The sequence below is a fragment of the Carassius auratus genome, chromosome 28 (assembly GCF_003368295.1).
Source record: "Carassius auratus strain Wakin chromosome 28, ASM336829v1, whole genome shotgun sequence".
NCBI classification, from domain to species: domain Eukaryota; kingdom Metazoa; phylum Chordata; class Actinopteri; order Cypriniformes; family Cyprinidae; genus Carassius; species Carassius auratus.
In genome coordinates, this window is record NC_039270.1 from 3,942,443 (window position 1) to 3,959,968 (window position 17,526).

A 17,526-nucleotide genomic window follows, 5' to 3' on the forward strand; every position below is an offset into this window, starting at 1 on the left:
GACTATATCATCATTTTACCCAATTTCCAAGTCCAAGCTGTATAAACTTGAATGCTTATTGGATTTAATGCATATCAGATGATGTGTATTTGTGTAATGAGGGAGGGTGTGGCCTAAGGAGATCAACATCCTATATCAAGCAGTTTCGATTTCGCTCGGCTTCCCTTATAATGTCACAAAATTAATGGTCAAATATGTACTATTGTATTAACATTTTATTTACTAAAAATGCATTTTTTTTCAGCACTTCGAAACTAGACGGTCATTGGATATACGATGCGATTATGTCCCGCCCACGGACGCTCAGCGTCTCTGGGGGTGAATGGGGAGTGGGCTGGCCCGGACTCCAAGCTTCTGCGTGATGATTGGAGGGTCTGTCGAAAGACTGCATCTCCTTTTGACTGACAGCGATTCCATTCTATAAGGAATCACTGAAGCTATTCGCGCTCAGTCCCATCGCGGATTTCTCAAGTTCAGTCGAAATAAAAACTGCTGCAACCTATTTCTTTGATATTTGCTGGGCGAAATTGCTTGATTTTCATCATACATTTCACACAATTATACACCACATTCCTTGTTTCAGTTTTACAGAGTTTAATATTTTTTTTTAGATCGTTCATTCATTCATTCATTCATATAACGTTAGTAGGCTAGGCTAGCGTCGTGGGTGAAACTGCGCACGATGGCAGACGGTGCTAATATTGTCGACCTGATTTTGGAGAAGCCATTTGAAAGTGTTCCTTACGAGGAAAAACTTAGAATTAAACAGCAGGGCAGATCAACACCTAAGATTGATTTAGTCCAAAAGATAGGGAAAAATAACAGGTCTTTTCAGCTCTCCTGGTATGACAAAGTTAGCTGGTTGACTGGAAGTGCTGTTACAAATAAAATGTACTGCTGGCCATGCCTCTTGATGAAACCATCTCACAGATGTGTTGTTTGGTCAAAGGTGGGGTTTGGAGATCTGTCTAACTTTGACAGGGCATATAAAAGACATGAAAAGAGCAATGAACATGTGAGTGCATGTGCAAGATTAAGTTGCATGGGCAGGATCAGGGTTGAGCATGCAATAAATGAAGGTGCTCGCATTCAAGTGGCTAAACATAATGAAATAGTCAAACAAAACAGGGCCTTCCTAAACCGCCTTATTGATGTGACATCCTTGCTTGGCCGGCAGGAGCTGTCATTTAGGGGACATGATTAGAGTAGTGAATCATCCAACAAGGGGATTTACAGGGAGTTCACAGAAACATTAGCTAAATATGACTCTGTCCTGACCACACAATTCGAGTCCTCAACTGTGTTTTCTGGTATGTCCCATACTATTCAAAATGATTTGATCTCTGCTCTTGCAGCCACCATTTCTGATCAGATCAGAGATGAAATTCAGGATGCTCCCTTTTTTGGATGGCAGGTGGATGAAACAACTGATATATCCTGCCGTGCCCAACTCTCTGTCATTGTTCGCTATGTGGATAGTGCAGGTAAAATTCAGGAGCACTTTATTGGATTTTTTGATGTTTCAGGGGGGCGAGATGCCCAGTCCGTTTTTGAAATATTAAATGAGAACATGCAGGGCTACAATTTTAAGGACAAGCTTGTGGCACAGACCTATAATGGGGCTGCTGTCATGGCTTCAGATCTCAATGGTCTGCAGGCCAAAGTGAAAGCAATAGCCCCCAGTGCAATGTTTGTGCATTGCTATGCACACCGACTGAATCTGGTGCTGTCACAGGGGGCTAAATGTTTGCCTGAGTGCAGAATTTTTTTTGCATCACTCTCTGGATTTGCCACATTTTTTTCAAAATCCACAAAGAGGACATCTTTTCTGGAGTCTGCAGGCTGTTCAAGGTTGCCCAGAAATGCTCCTACTCGATGGAATTTCACATCACGGATAGTGAGCACTGTGGCAAACAATTATGATGGCCTCCTGCAGACATTTGAGAACATCATTGCAGATACAACAATGGATGATGATACACTGGATTGTGGATTTTGAGTTTGTGTTCATGTTGTACACATATGAACAAATCTTCTCTGAGACTGATGTGGTCTTTGATATTGTCCAGCAGAGGGAGATGGATGTTTCTACTGCAAGAACAGAATTGAATCTCTTCTTGCATTTGTCAAAGAAGAGAAGAGAAGAGAAGAGGTCAGAGGGGGCTTCCTAAGCCATTTATGCCAAAACAGCAGATCTCACATCAGACCCACGAGATGAGCCCATGAGAAAGCGCCGTCTGACCCAATTGCAGGATCCCCAAGTGCGATACAGAAATCTGTACATGGCCATCCTTGATAACATCTTGGAGCAGATTCCTCGACGTTTTTCAAATTTGGAAAGCATGCTCTTCTTAGAATTAGTCAATCCAGGGAAATTTGATGACATGAGACAGGTATTTCCAGAGGAGGCCTTCCAAAGTGTCCTGAAAAGTTATGGCCATCACTTTGATTCAGGAAGACTGAGGTCAGAACTTCGAGTCCTGTATTCAGATCAGGACTTGCAGGGTAACAGGGGAAAGCTGTGTGAGGTACTTGGTGTTCCTTAAAGACATGAAGTTGGACAGTGCAATGCCTCAGCTTTACAAACTGTTCTCATTAGTGGCAACAATTGGAGCTACATCTGCAGGTGTAGAAAGGAGCTTCTCCTGTTTAAAGCGACTCAAGTCCTACACCCGAAACACAATGGGCCAAGGCCGTTTAAGCAGCCTAGCTCTGCTGGCCATTGAGAGGACACTGGTCAAGTCACTTGAAAAGACTCCTAGTTGGTACGACAGGGTCACAGACCATTTTCTTGAAAATGAACGTAGGGCAGAATTTACTTTTAAATAAATAGACAATTTTATGATGTAGGCCGAAAATGACCTTCCCCTCTCTGACAGACCAGTAGCCGCCACTGATATCAAGGTGTGCATAATTATTAGGCAGATTCTTCTCCTCAGAAAAAATGGGCCAAAAAAAAAAGATTTAACTGACTCTGAAAAGTCAAAAATTGTAAAAAGTTTTTCACTGGGATGCAGCACTTTTTAAATATCCAAGATATTGGGGCGTCATCACAGAAACATCAAATGTTTTGTAAACAAATAGTCAACAAGGTTGCAAGAAACGTGTCGAGAAGAAACGACGCAAATGAACCGCCAAAGATTTGAGAAGAATCAAACATGAAGCTACCAGGAACCCATTATCCTCCAGTGCTGCCATATTCCACAACTGCAACCAACCGGGAGTGTCAAGAAATACAAGGTGTTTAGTTCTCAGAGACATGGCCATGATGAGAAAGTCTGAAACCCTACCACCTCTGAACAAGACACATAAGTTGAATCGTCAAGAATGGGCCAAGAAATATCTGTAGACCGCTTTTTCAAAGGTTTTGTGGACCAATAAGATGAGAGTGACTCTTGATGGACCAGATGGATGGGCCCGTGGTTGGATCAGTAACGGACACATAGCTCCGCTTCGACTCAGACACCAGCAAGGTGGAGGTGGGGTACTGGTATGGGCAGGTATTATTAAAGATGAGCTAGTTCAACCTTTTCAGGTTGAAAATGGACTCAAAATCAACTCTCAGACCTACTGCCAATTTTTAGAAGACACTTTCTTCAAGCAGTGGTACAGGAAAAAGTCTGCATCTTTCAAGAAGACTTTGATTTTTATGCAAGACAACACTCCGTCACATGCATCAAAGTACTCCACTGCGTGGCTGGCCAGTAAAGGCCTTAAAGATGAAAAACTAATGACATGGCCCCCTTTTTCACCTGAATTAAACCCTATTGAGAGTTTTTGGGCCCTTCTTAAGCTGGAAATTTATAGTGAAGGTACACCTCTCTGAACAGTGTCTGGGAGGCTGTGGTTGCAGCTGCACAAAAAGTTGATTCTGACCAACTTCATCCTGTTGCGTTAAATTACAGAACTGAATAAACACATGGACAAAATGCATCTACAAATATCGGAGGAAACAGAATGACCTCCTGCAGGAAAAGTATGTTATCCAAGCTGCCCATAACATGATAAATCGTTATTTCAAGCTAATGTATCAGCATAATGGCTTGCCTGTTCAGCACTTTTACAGATTTGTGTGCATGCTCAGTGCAAAAAACTCATTTACATATCCTTATCTGTAGATGTCAGAAATTCACGCAAGCCTCTCATGTGTTTTTAGTCCCTGAATCTCGTCACAGTGTGAAATTTTTTTTATCTCGAGTGTGGATCCTCTCATGTGTTTTCAGAGTTGATGATTTAATGAATCTCTTGTCACAGTGTGTACACTTATAAGGTTTCTCTCCAGTGTGAATCCTCTCATGTGTTTTCTGACCTGATGATCTAATGAATCTCTTGTCACAGTGTGTACACTTATAAGGTTTCTCTCCAGTGTGAATCCTCTCATGTGTTTTCTGACCTGATGATCTAATGAATCTCTTGTCACAGTGTGAACACTTGTAAGGTTTCTCTCCAGTGTGGATCCTTTCATGTCTTTTTAGATATACTGACTGACTGAATCTCTTATCACAGTGTGAACACTTGTAAGGGTTCTCTCCAGTGTGGATCCTTTCATGTTTTTTTAGATATACTGACTGACTGAATCTCTTGTCACAGTGTAAACACTTATACATTTTCTCTCCAGTGTGGATCCTCTCGTGCTGTTTTAAACCTCTTGCTGAACTTAAAGTCTTCTCACACTCAAAGCACATGTACTCTCTTTCACCAGTATGTATTTTCTGATGTACTTTCAAACTTTTTAGATGCAAAAAACTCTTACCACACAAATTAGATGGATGTGGTTTCTCCTTTGCATGAACTTTCAAGTGTTTCTTCAGAAGTGAAACCCATAACAACATTTTACCGCATTGATCACATGTGTGCTTCTTCTCTGCTGTGTGGATTTTCATGTGTATCTTAAGGTTTGCTGATAGTTTGACACTCTTCCCACACTGATCACAAGTGAATGGTTTCTCTCCAGTATGAATTCTCATGTGACGCTCAAAACCTGTTTTGAGTCTGAATCTCTTTCCACAGTGAGTGCAGCTGAAGGACTTCTTTGCTCTTTTTTTCTTTAAATCTTTCTGTTTGCTTTGAGAGAAACTGAAAGGTTTTCCTCCAGTTTTGACGTGATTTTTCTCCTCAACTTCACTTGATTCTTCATTCTCCTCTTTTTCTTCAATTAACTCTGAAACAAAAGTAAAAATTATTTATTTTTGGTAATGTTATGGAAATTTTCTAACCTAAAATATACATTAATTAGGGTGGTATATAATCCATAGGGGCACTGAGTTCTTTTTGTAATCTGTGTACATGTCTGTTTTAGGTTGATAAACAGCTTCTACAACCATGTACCAAGAACAGGTAGTTCTGACATTCCATACCATGGACGTGCATGTGCTATGGGGTAATGTGCACTGAGCATCATGATTGGCTCAAAGGTCCTAATTTGTCCTTCAATGTATCTTTTTACATGTTATAAAATCTGACTGTAAGGGTGTGAGAGTATCACTCAGTGTTGCCAACTTAGCGACTTTGTCGCTAGATTTAGCGACTTTTCAGACCCCCATAGCGACTTTTTTCCAAAAAAGCGACTAGCGACAAATCTAGCGACTTTTTTGACAGACCTTATTTAGTCTCTGAGACTCTCCGGTACTGCCGCACGAGCTCTCTCTCTCTCTCTATTTCTCCCAGCGTGCGCACACGCCTCACTCTCTCTGCATCTGCTATGTTCAACGAGCAGAGAGGAGCAGCACTTTCAGTTAAAAAAATATATTCTGTTGCTTCTAACTCTATTTTACATACAAGTATAGCCGAAATCACAGTACAATCATTATCTTAATCTTATGTGTATGTGATTTCATTAGACAATGTCGTGAATAGGATTTTAGTGGAGAGATTAACATCTTTGAGAGCTGGTTATGTATTCTTAATAGGCGCATTTCAGTCATTATAATATTAATTCCATTGTCGGACAACAGAAACATTCAAATATAATAATAAAAAACTTTTATTGAGAATTTTGGCTGCCTTAAAATGCAGTACATGAGCACAGAAAGGGCAAGATAATATGACGCACTTACGTCACGAATATGCTAATTAGCACATGACGTTATCTAGCGACATTTAGCGACTTTTCAGGCAGGGTTTAGCTACTTTCCATTGAAAGAAGTTGGCAACACTGGTATCACTCTGCTTACTTCTTTCTCCTTTGTTTGTAGACTGATCATTTTTGCAGAAATTAAACATTACAAAGACAAAACCCTGTTTGGTTTTTCATTCTCAGTCTTCACAAATATTTTATTACTTTATTGAATTAGAATTTCAAAAACAAACTTGGCGACGAGTGACGGGATTCCACAGCTGTTCATCCGGGATATGAGTACGTTAGTTGGCTGATCACCCTAAACCCACAAAGGGTTTAGCCCTAAACCCCAAAAAGGTTTCAGGGAAGGGGGGACTGAGGGCTTGAGGACCTTCACTGCTGGTTTCTCAACTGATCAGAAAACGCGTGCTACAAACGGTGAGACTGATTTTGAAATTACCAATAACCTTAAAATTTACAAATTGGTATTTTAAATTGGCAAATTAAGATCTGGTATTCCCAGACTTTACTGGCCTAAAACCTCCATTGCTGCAAGTCCAAGCCACATTGTTTCACGAGTAAGTGAAACCAAGTTTCGCAGGTAAGCAAAAATAGGTCTGCGAGTAAGCAGGACCATCTTGCAAGGAAGCAAGACAGGGGGTGACAAGTGTGAGGAAAAGTGGACGCGTTCCAGAAAGTCTTGGATTGTGAATATGGGGTCTGGGAATGTCAAATCTAAGATCGATCTTGATGATTTGGATAGTCCAATCTATAATGAAATGAAAAAGAAATATGGGAAAATAATTATGGAAGTCATACCCGAGTGGGTTGAGAATCATGGTTTTCCAAAAAGGGGCACATTTAGTATAACAGCGCTGAATAGGTTAAAAGAGAATTTGGAAAAATGTGAAAAATTAAGGGATAAGAAAAAGCAGAAAAATAAACAAAAAGACAAGTTTCAAAAACAAAGAAAATATTTACATTACTGGTTTGAAGAAGCAGAACGCAGAGAAAAAATCAAAGGAGCTGCCATTTAAGAAAGAAGGGGAAAATGATAGTACTGTAGAAAATGCTGACAAGAGAACAGATCATACTGTTCAGAACTCTCCTCTTTATCCCCTTAGAGAGTTGCAATGTGCCAAGGTGGACTTTGATCTGGACTCCTGGCCTCACCCCCACCAACAAATGCCACAGCAGGCTCAGATTCAGCCTGTAATAGTTACTATTATTATTACTATTATTAATACTATTATTCTGTAATAGTTGCAAATTCTAAGTCTATGGTAATTAACAAATTACCTCAAACACAGTGTTTCCTTTAGATTGGCAGATTTGAGCGCAGGAAAATAGTTTATGCATTCAGCAAATTAATTTAGTGTTGAGCCATCTGCATTCATGTCACCCATCCGCGTTTGCACAAGTTCTTGTGATCGCAAACGCTGGCTGGCAACGATTCCTATTTCAAAGAAAGCGCGTGCAGATGAGGAGTTATTGAGCTCGCTTGGTGGCAGAAAAGTAAACCGGACGCAACACCACCGTGACGCAACAGGTTTAGTGTCTACACAGGACATTTGAAATCTGTGTCAGTACCGCACAGACCGGATGGGGATTTATCATGTCGAGTTGTGCTGCATCCAGTGTAGAGTTACTGATTATAATGAGTATTTTGTCAAGCTGCGTCGCTCGCGTCCATTAGACACGGTGTATTTAACTTTCTTATTTAGGCGTCTTTCTTGTTTAACTGCATTATTTTTTGGATATTTGTTTTAGTGTTTTGCAGGCGGGGTTAACTGACAGAAGTTCTCAAATGAACACAAACTGACGAGTTAAATAGGATGTGTTAGATGAGTGAGATAGTGCTGGGCTGATTTCATAGACATGTGCATACATATATATAAATATATCCTGTATATAAAATATATTACAAGCATGTACAGTTTAAGTCAGCTTTAATCACCTTTTTAGGTAATTCCATGAATTAACTGACCACGACACTGCTTGCACATAGTTTATATCGCAGTTTGATATGAAAGGATACGCACAAAGGAAGCGCGCAATGGCGCCTTTGAGCACAGGACCATTTCAGAACTCGCTTTACTTGCACCTGATAATAAAGTGAAGAGGACCGCGTGTCTGAAACGTCTCCTGTTGAGTCATTCTGCGACTGAATAAATTAACTTCTTGTCATGAGAAAAAGTGACAGAAGAAGCAGTTGTGAGTGGGTGGCCATCCACGCCCCTACGTTAAATATTTTGAATATATTAAACTGAGAAAAAATTATCGCCTTCGTTAACAAGCACATTTTGACACTAATATATATATTTGTTTTGTTGTGTTTTTTTTTTTTTTTTTATCAACACAGCGCCACCCGCGGTTGTTGGTCCATGACTACCGCGGTGGTAAAAATCAGCCACCGTTACAGCCCTAGCGCCCGCCCCTGCGACAACTTCAATGGCATTTACATCATCCAGACTGTCTTCCATTAGCGATAGCATGAGAGCAATGAAATACTCCACGACTGGAATCAGCACCAGATCTAAAGCTCATGAGAGAGTGACACTGCAGCCGGACAAAGATGAACTGGAGGAGGGAGGGGAGCATGTGGGAGCTTTCCGCATGATACAAGTGGCTGGGCCGAATGGAACTGTGATGGTTTTTCGACCATGGAGTGAGAAAGACTTAAAAGAGTCTATGACACACCTGCCTCACCCCAAAGACACGGGTAAGATTTTCAAATGATTTGGACATGTTCTGTCAGGAATTCAGCCCCACCATGCAAGAACTGAAACGTTTGCTTATGCTCAAACTGGGGGCAACAGACTGGCACAAGATACGACCACATTTCCCTACGAGCAACGTTCAAAGGAAGAATGCAGACTTGAACCATGAAGACAATGAGCCATAACGTCAGGCAGTGGACACACGGGTCAACAGGTCAACGGGTCAAGACTGACTTCCCGGTCAGAGTAAACACCTCCAAGATCAACAACTACAACAGAGAAATGAATCTGTCGATGACTATTATGTAAGATTATATGAGACATTCAACAACTACAGCGGAATACCAGAACCGGTTGAACGTGGAGAAATTCCACAGATGTGGGAATCTCATCTACGAAGCAGTCTCATGAGTGGACTGAAACCTGAGATTGCTGCAATCATTAAACAAACTTGCATTGGGTTGGAGGACAAGAAACTGGAAAGGATAAGGCAACATGCTCTTCACGCTGAAAAACTGTTGGAAGAGAGAGCTGGAAAGGGAAAGGAGAAAGAACCTCAGCCAGTTCTCACAATGTATAATGGCCCACCGAGAAAAGGTATGAATTACACAGGCCGAGGACGGGGGCGCGGGAGAGGTAAAGGACAGAGGCAGTCTCAGACCGACCAAGATATTAGCTTTTTCTGTGGTGAGAGAGGGCACTGGAAGGTGGAGTGCCCAGCTTTGTTGGATCAAGCAGCGGCTGGACCGGCAAAGAAAAAGGCAGATTGACAACAGAGACTTTCGCAGCAGAAGTCAGAGAAGGAGGGGGGGAGTCGGAAGCAAAGTCAACCAAGGCCAAGCAGCACAAACAGATAAGTCTGAAAACACACACATTTTCTATAAAGCTCTGAAGAAACTATGCTTGCTCATGTCTGTGCTCACTGCAATGAAGAAAATATGCTTGCTTTAATACATAATCATATTGAAAGATTAGAAAATGATAGATCTTCCCCAAACAAGAACATAGGCACATATAGCCAGCTGAATGGTTTAGCTTATAAACAAATGCCCCAGGTCAAATAATGGTTGAAAGGAGTTGAAATGATTGGACAGCAGAGCTTGCAACTCATTAATTAGAATAGATGAACTAGGTTCAGTTCCAAAATTAAGTGGGAATTTTGTCTGGTCTACCTCTGCATCTGGTCACACTGTCCGAGAAAATTTCACTGTTACATTAAGATGTGAGGATGAGAATGGAAGTTTCAAGCACTGTTTTCTACTGTCAAAAAGCTGCCCTCAAAATTTATTAGGGAAAGATTTAATGTGCAAGCTGGGTATTTCTCTATTGTCTAGTCCAGACGGATTTCAAGTGACCCAGTACCAAACTCAAACTTTACCTACAATTCAGCAATCCCTGTTGTATTTTTATCACTGGAAATTGAAAGATGATTAATTATGTGAGAAACTTGTAAATGCAGCAAAGGACAGAGTTTCACCTAATTCTGAAATCATGCCATTCTCTGAATTACATTGCTCAGCTCATGTATCACTAAAAGTGGTTTTCATGTATGGACACAGTAGACATGAAATGGTTAGTCTGGACTGAGACCAGATGTGCTGCTACTGTTGATTTGAGTAATGAACAGCAAATGTTTTTTGATGTTGTTGGTTCTCTTCCACATGTCTCATTGTCCAAAGAGAACAATGGTCATTGGTAAGACATTGGTTTATTTGTAAAACATGTATTTTTCATGTAAACTGGGTGGAGACAGCAGTGGAAAACGTTGAATACAATCCAACGTTGTCTGCATACCGAATGTGTTTGCACGGACCTGCTGTTAATGCTGCATGCACAGTCTGCATGATTGATGACACAGAGACAAGTCACTGTCTTCTCTCAGTAGAAGAAGCAGAGTCTCACCCAGCACTGGGAGAAGTCCCTAAGACACTCTGGACTTTGTCTAAATTTGATGTTGGGCTAATTAAAAATTGTGAATGAGTTCAAATCACTCCAAAATCTGATTACAGGTCTTGTAGACCTCAATATCCTCTAAAAAGAGAGGCTATTGAAGGTATAACACCAGTTTTTGAATCATTAAGAGCTGCTGGGATAATTGTGCCCTGTGAGAATTCTCCTGTGCGTACGCCTATTTTTCCTGTCAAAAATATAATAGATAAAGGCCAGCCAACAGAGTGGTGTTTTGTGCAAGATCTGCAGGCTGTGAATGAAGCAATTCAGGCTCGAGCTCCAAACGTTCCAAATCCATAAAAATTTTTCACAAGTGCCAATTGATGCAGAATGGCTTTCAGTTGTTGATCTTTCTAATGCCTTCTTCTCAGTGCCAGTTCATAAAGACAGCCAATTTTGGTTCGCTTTCAATTTTAATGGTAAGGCCTACACATTCACCAGGCTTTGTCAGGGGCTTTTCGGAATCTCCAACCATTTTTAATGAGACACTGAGGAGGAGCTTGGAACCACTGTAGCTGACACAAGGTACAGCATTGCTTCAGTATGTGGATGATATTTTGCTCGCAGCAAAAGACAGGTAAACATGTGAGAAAGATACTGTAAAACTGCTAAAACATTTGGCTTCTGAGGGTCACAAAGCTTGTTTATCAAAACTACAATTTGTAAAAAGGGAGGTGACATTTTTGGGGCATATCATCACCAAAGACATCAAATCTCTCTCTGAGAAACGGAAAGGGGCAATTCAAAAGATTCCAAAGCCTATCACAAAAAATTTTGGGGCATGTGTTCATATTGCAGAACATTCATTCCAAATTATGCAGTTGAAGAATCGCCCCTGAGTGCTTTGGCACATAGGAAGGGTCTGCAACCACATGAAAAAATGACATGGACCCCAGAAGCAGAAAAAGCTTTCGAAAACTTACAAATATTGTTACAATCGTCACCAACCCTGGGCCTCCCAGACCCAGAAAGAAATTTTGTACACACTGTTGATGAGAAAAATGGGTTTAAGACTTCTGTTTTGTTACAGGATCATGGAGGAAAGTTGAGACCTGTGGCCTATTTCTCGAGTAAACTCGATCCAGTAGCAGCAGGTTTGCCACAATGTCTAAGGGCTGTTGCATCCGCAGAAAAATCCACATGCCGTTTCTATGATGCTGTTGGAACAGAAAACATCCCATTTGTCAACTGCCAGATGGCTCAGGTTAGGGCTGTGACGGTGGGTGATTTTTACCACCGCGGTAATCATGGACCAACAACCGCCGGTGGCGCGGTGTTGATAAAAAAATAAAATAATAATAATAATATTATAAATAAATAAATAATTAAATAATAGTGTCAAAAGTTGCTTGTTAACGAAGGCGACATGAATGACTCAGAATGACTGAACAGGAGATGTTTCAGACACGCGCTCCACTCACTTTAATATCAGGTTCAAGTTAAGCGAGAACGGACGGTCGTGCGTTCAAGGGCGCCGGTGCGCGCTTCCTTTTTGCGTATACTTTCATATCAAACTGCGAAATAAACTATGTGCAAGCAGTGTCATGTTCAGTTAATTCATGGAATTACTAAAAAAGGTGATTAAAGCTGAAACTATGCGTGGAACCATCATTAAGAGGGCAAGACACAGTGATGATGGAGGCAATACCTGTTGGGGAGAGACTGGCAATAAAACTGAGGTACTTGGCCACGAGACAGACCTTCTCCTCTCTGGAATAAACATTCTGGGTTAGTAGGCACAGCATTTCCAGGATTTTAGTTGAGACCTGTGAGACTCTTTACAAGGCATTACAACAGGACTACCTCAAAGTGCCATCCACAGAAGGGGAGTGGAAACACATCTCCACCAGATTTGAGGAGAGGTGGAACTTTCCACATTGCATTGGTGCCTTAGATGGCAAGCAGGTCAACATCCTTCTGCCACCAAATTCAGGATCTCATTACTAGAACTACGAAAGTTTCAATTGAATAGTTATCATGGCTCTAGTAGACGCAGACCTGAAATACATTTATATTGATGCAGGGACAAATGGCAGTTAGCGACGGGGAGTTTGGGCCAAGTGTGGGCTGAGCCGGTCATTGGAAGACAACACACTGAACATACCACCACCAGAAGACCTGCCTGGACGTCAAACCCGTCCCTTTTGTTGTCGTGGCAAATGAGGTCTTTGGTTTGAAGCCATGGATGATGAGACCATACCCAAGGACAAAACTAGATAATAACAAGCAAAACTTTAACTATAGGCTCTCTCGTGCACTTCATTGTGTTGAGAATGTTTTTGGAATCTTGGCAAACAGATTCAGAGTTTTTCGCAAAGTAATTGCTCTGGAGCCTTCCAAGGCTGTAATAATAACAGCATAAAGGCAGCATGTGTTCTTCACAATTACCTAAGAACAGAATCCCTTACCTGTTACACCTACACACTACCCAGTCTGGTGGGTCAGGAGGACACAGAAATGGGTCGATTATTTCAGGGAGCTTGGAGGGAAGAACCAGAACGTATGTGCCCTATTGCAGCTTCCTCAGATAGAAATTCATCTTTGCAGGCAAAACAATTGAGAGAGGAGTACTGCAGCTACTTCAACACAAACGGAGCAGTAAGCTGGTAAGAGAATGCATTGTCTTGATTACTTATTCTTCTTCCACACTGCCATAACCTCTACCCATCTATTTGATACATTATGCAGGATACAAAAAGACGACAACGAATGAAATGCTACAAATAAATTCTGTTTGTTTTTATTTTCAGTTCAGCCACCCTGGCAAATGCTAAATATAAAATACACAATGAAATAAGTTAAATTACTATGAAATAAGTTAAATTACAGATAACTATACATACTCCATTTGTTTAAAATCAGAATACAAAAACACAATAAATGAAATAATGCAAATGCAAAATATAAAATACACGATTAAATAAGATAAATTACTGTTGAATTAAATTAAACTCAATTATCTGCCTTTTCAGCTTCTTCGCCTTGTTGTCTGCCAGGCTTTTTAGGCAACTTTCTAAGTACTGTAAAAAGCCAGTGTGTGGTGAGGAGGCCTTTCTTTTCAGGAAACCCATAGCATACTGCATGGCCTCTGTAGATTTATACATTTTTTTTCTTTTTGGGCTCAGACACAGCCTTGTGGGGTTGGGGTTGAGGTGGAGTTGTAGAAGTGGAAGGAGAAGATGTGATGTTCTCTGGGAACTGGGATGTTGAGGGATCAGCCAAAACTTTCTTCAGGGGTGCAGTGGTCACAGAGATAAGACATGATGTAATAATACTTCCACTTGGGGTTGTAAACCTCTTCAGCTCCTGCCCCCGATTTACTGCTCTTCAGAGATGATTATATACAGTATTGTTCAAAATAATAGCAGTACAATGTGACTAACCAGAATAATCAAGGTTTTTCGTATATTTTTTTATTGCTACGTGGCAAACAAGTTACCAGTAGGTTCAGTAGATTCTCAGAAAACAAATGAGACCCAGCATTCATGATATGCACGCTCTTAAGGCTGTGCAATTGGGCAATTAGTTGAATTAGTTGAAAGGGGTGTGTTCAAAAAAATAGCAGTGTGGCATTCAATCACTGAGGTCATCAATTTTGTGAAGAAACAGGTGTGAATCAGGTGGCCCCTATTTAAGGATGAAGCCAACACTTGTTGAACATGCATTTGAAAGCTGAGGAAAATGGGTCGTTCAAGACATTGTTCAGAAGAACAGCGTACTTTGATTAAAAAGTTGATTAGAGAGGGGAAAACCTATAAAGAGGTGCAAAAAATGATAGGCTGTTCAGCTAAAATGATCTCCAATGCCTTAAAATGGAGAGCAAAACCAGAGAGACGTGGAAGAAAACGGAAGACAACCATCAAAATGGATAGAAGAATAACCAGAATGGCAAAGGCTCAGCCAATGATCACCTCCAGGATGATCAAAGACAGTCTGGAGTTACCTGTAAGTACTGTGACAGTTAGAAGACGTCTGTGTGAAGCTAATCTATTTTCAAGAATCCCCCGCAAAGTCCCTCTGTTAAAAAAAAGGCATGTGCAGAAGAGGTTACAATTTGCCAAAGAACACATCAACTGGCCTAAAGAGAAATGGAGGAACATTTTGTGGACTGATGAGAGTAAAATTGTTCTTTTTGGGTCCAAGGGCCACAGGCAGTTTGTGAGACGACCCCCAAACTCTGAATTCAAGCCACAGTACACCGTGAAGACAGTGAAGCACGGAGGTGCAAGCATCACGATATGGGCATGTTTCTCCTACTATGGTGTTGGGCCTATTTATCGCATACCAGGGATCATGGATCAGTTTGCATATGTTAAAATACTTGAAGAGGTCATGTTGCCCTATGCTGAAGAGGACATGCCCTTGAAATGGTTGTTTCAACAAGACAATGACCCAAAACACACTAGTAAACGGGCAAAGTCTTGGTTCCAAACCAACAAAATTAATGTTATGGAGTGGCCAGCCCAATCTCCAGACCTTAATCCAATTGAGAACTTGTGGGGTGATATCAAAAATGCTGTTTCTGAAGCAAAACCAAGAAATGTGAATGAATTGTGGAATGTTGTTAAAGAATCATGGAGTGGAATAACAGCTGAGAGGTGCCACAAGTTGGTTGACTCCATGCCACACAGATGTCAAGCAGTTTTAAAAAACTGTGGTCATACAACTAAATATTAGTTTAGTGATTCACAGGATTGCTAAATCCCAGAAAAAAAAAATGTTTGTACAAAATAGTTTTGAGTTTGTACAGTCAAAGGTAGACACTGCTATTTTTTTGAACACACCCCTTTCAACTAATTGCCCAATTGCACAGCCTTAAGAGCGTGCATATCATGAATGCTGGGTCTTGTTTGTTTTCTGACAATCTACTGAACCTACTGGTAACTTGTTTGCCACGTAGCAATAAAAAATATACTAAAAACCTTGATTATTCTGGTTAGTCACATTGTACTGCTATTATTTTGAACAATACTGTACTCCCGCAAAAATACAGTATGCAAGTTTTTAAATTTCCTCTTGATATCTTCCTCTGAGAAAAAAAGGAACATAATACTGTAACATAAATACTCTACAGGTGATCTATAGGTGATATCACTTTTTTGTAACTGTGTTTACACACAGTTTATATTATGAAGCAATGTGGAATCAACTGTAGAAATTACAGTCATGGACAAAAGTTAAGACTGTTCTTTAACCTTTGTCCATGACTGTAATGCTGTAAGAACCCAGAACCATGTTGTCGATAAATACTACAACAACATTATTGCAATAGCCATTACAAGTTTAAAAAATATGCATAAAGAAATTTTCACAACAGGATGTACAGGTTATAACTTGTTGCTCATCTGTTTTAAGGTCCTGGTGTTTATACAGCTTTGCCGTCATGCTCTGTATATAAAAGGACACACAATATGAGATGGTGATGTTAGACAAACACTGTTCCAACTTAATAAAACAAACAAATAAAAAAAAATTATCGGTGAGCGGCCCTTCATTTCTGACAAGTCAGTGGATCTCAAACTTTTTAGGCCCAGTCCACACGGAGACGGAGCTTACCCCAATCCAATCTTTTTTTTCCTCGTCTCAAGAAATATCCGCGTGCACACGAACCCGCATAATGATGTATTATACATGCCAGACCAGTATGTGGCGCTGTAATTCTGCCACAGAGATACACTAAAAACAGAGAACTTAGACTATGCTCATAAACCTTGCGCGTGGTACACAAACGAACATGGAACAATACATTTATTAATCAGTGTTAATGTTAGTTAATAAAAAGACAATCGTTCAGTGTTTGTTCATTTTTTTGTTGCTGTTACGTGACGTAGAGGTGTCTGACTAGGGGGGAGACGTGGGCTGATGATGTCATCGTTTCAGAAAATATACGGATTAGCCGTCCAGACGAAAACGCAAAGACGGCGTTTTCAAATTTATCCGCTCTGGGACCCAGTTTCAAAAAATAGCGGTTTCACCTCATGAAAACGCCGTATCCGTGTGGACGAAACGCCTATCCGATAAAAAAATTGTGCGTATTCACAGAAACGCATCTCCGTGTGGATGGGGCCTTAGAGTGGCGTCCGCCCGAGGCATTTAACATTCTTCTGCATACCCCCTCTCGTCCACTTGGACTGCAGGTGACCCTTCTCCATTAAGGGACAAAATTTGCCCCTTAAATCAAGTGCATTTTTTAAATAAATAATGCTTTTAATTAAAAAATGTTAAATAGAGAGTAATTCTTTTAAATATTAAATTGACTAATTACTGCCACCTACTGGCTGTTTTAATGTCTTTATGAGTGAGCCATCGATTCATTCATTAGAAACTAATTGTATTTATGAATGAATCATTGACTCTCACAATTCGTTCATGAAACAGAGCTGTGTTGGAGATGCACAATAGTTCTGCTGTGGCTTTTGTTGGAACAATTATTTAGTTGCAAAATAGAGTAAAAAATACTGACAATAGCCTACTGTTCAAAATGAGCATCACTTAATATTACCCTATCATTTGTTGAACATTTTCAGTTAATAAACTGATTTATTAAAAGCAATGTCACACTTGCAATCGTGTGGATATTTGGGAAACATTGTATTCTTGCTCGTATAATATATGACCAACATAAAAAAAAAGGACTCACACAAGGTACGTTTTTATATCGAAGAGAGTTTGAATCTTAAATCAATCATAATGCATGGTATCTAGTTAACTTTCAGGTAACTATGTAGCAAATAAATAACAATTCACCTCAAGTCAGCTAAATCCCATAGAAAGTCTATGGAGCTGGGGCTAATGGCA

The 17,526-nt window shown here is 40.4% G+C and overlaps 1 protein-coding gene across 5 annotated transcripts in view; it reads right to left on the reverse strand.

Annotated features, from left to right (window-relative positions):
• LOC113047434 (zinc finger protein 271-like) overlaps positions 1–5,157 on the reverse strand; it is a 56,746-nt gene extending 51,589 nt beyond the window's left edge. For 2 of the 5 annotated variants that reach the window (XM_026208796.1, XM_026208798.1), the window contains exon 1: positions 4,239–5,029. In XM_026208796.1, the coding sequence (XP_026064581.1) occupies positions 4,239–4,967 (729 nt within the window). In that variant the 5' untranslated portion in view covers positions 4,968–5,029. Of the gene's footprint in view, positions 1–4,213 lie in introns of all 5 variants that reach the window. The other 3 variants (XM_026208800.1, XM_026208797.1, XM_026208799.1) reach the window with 3 other exon arrangements.
• Between the last annotated feature and the right edge of the window lie 12,369 nt (positions 5,158–17,526).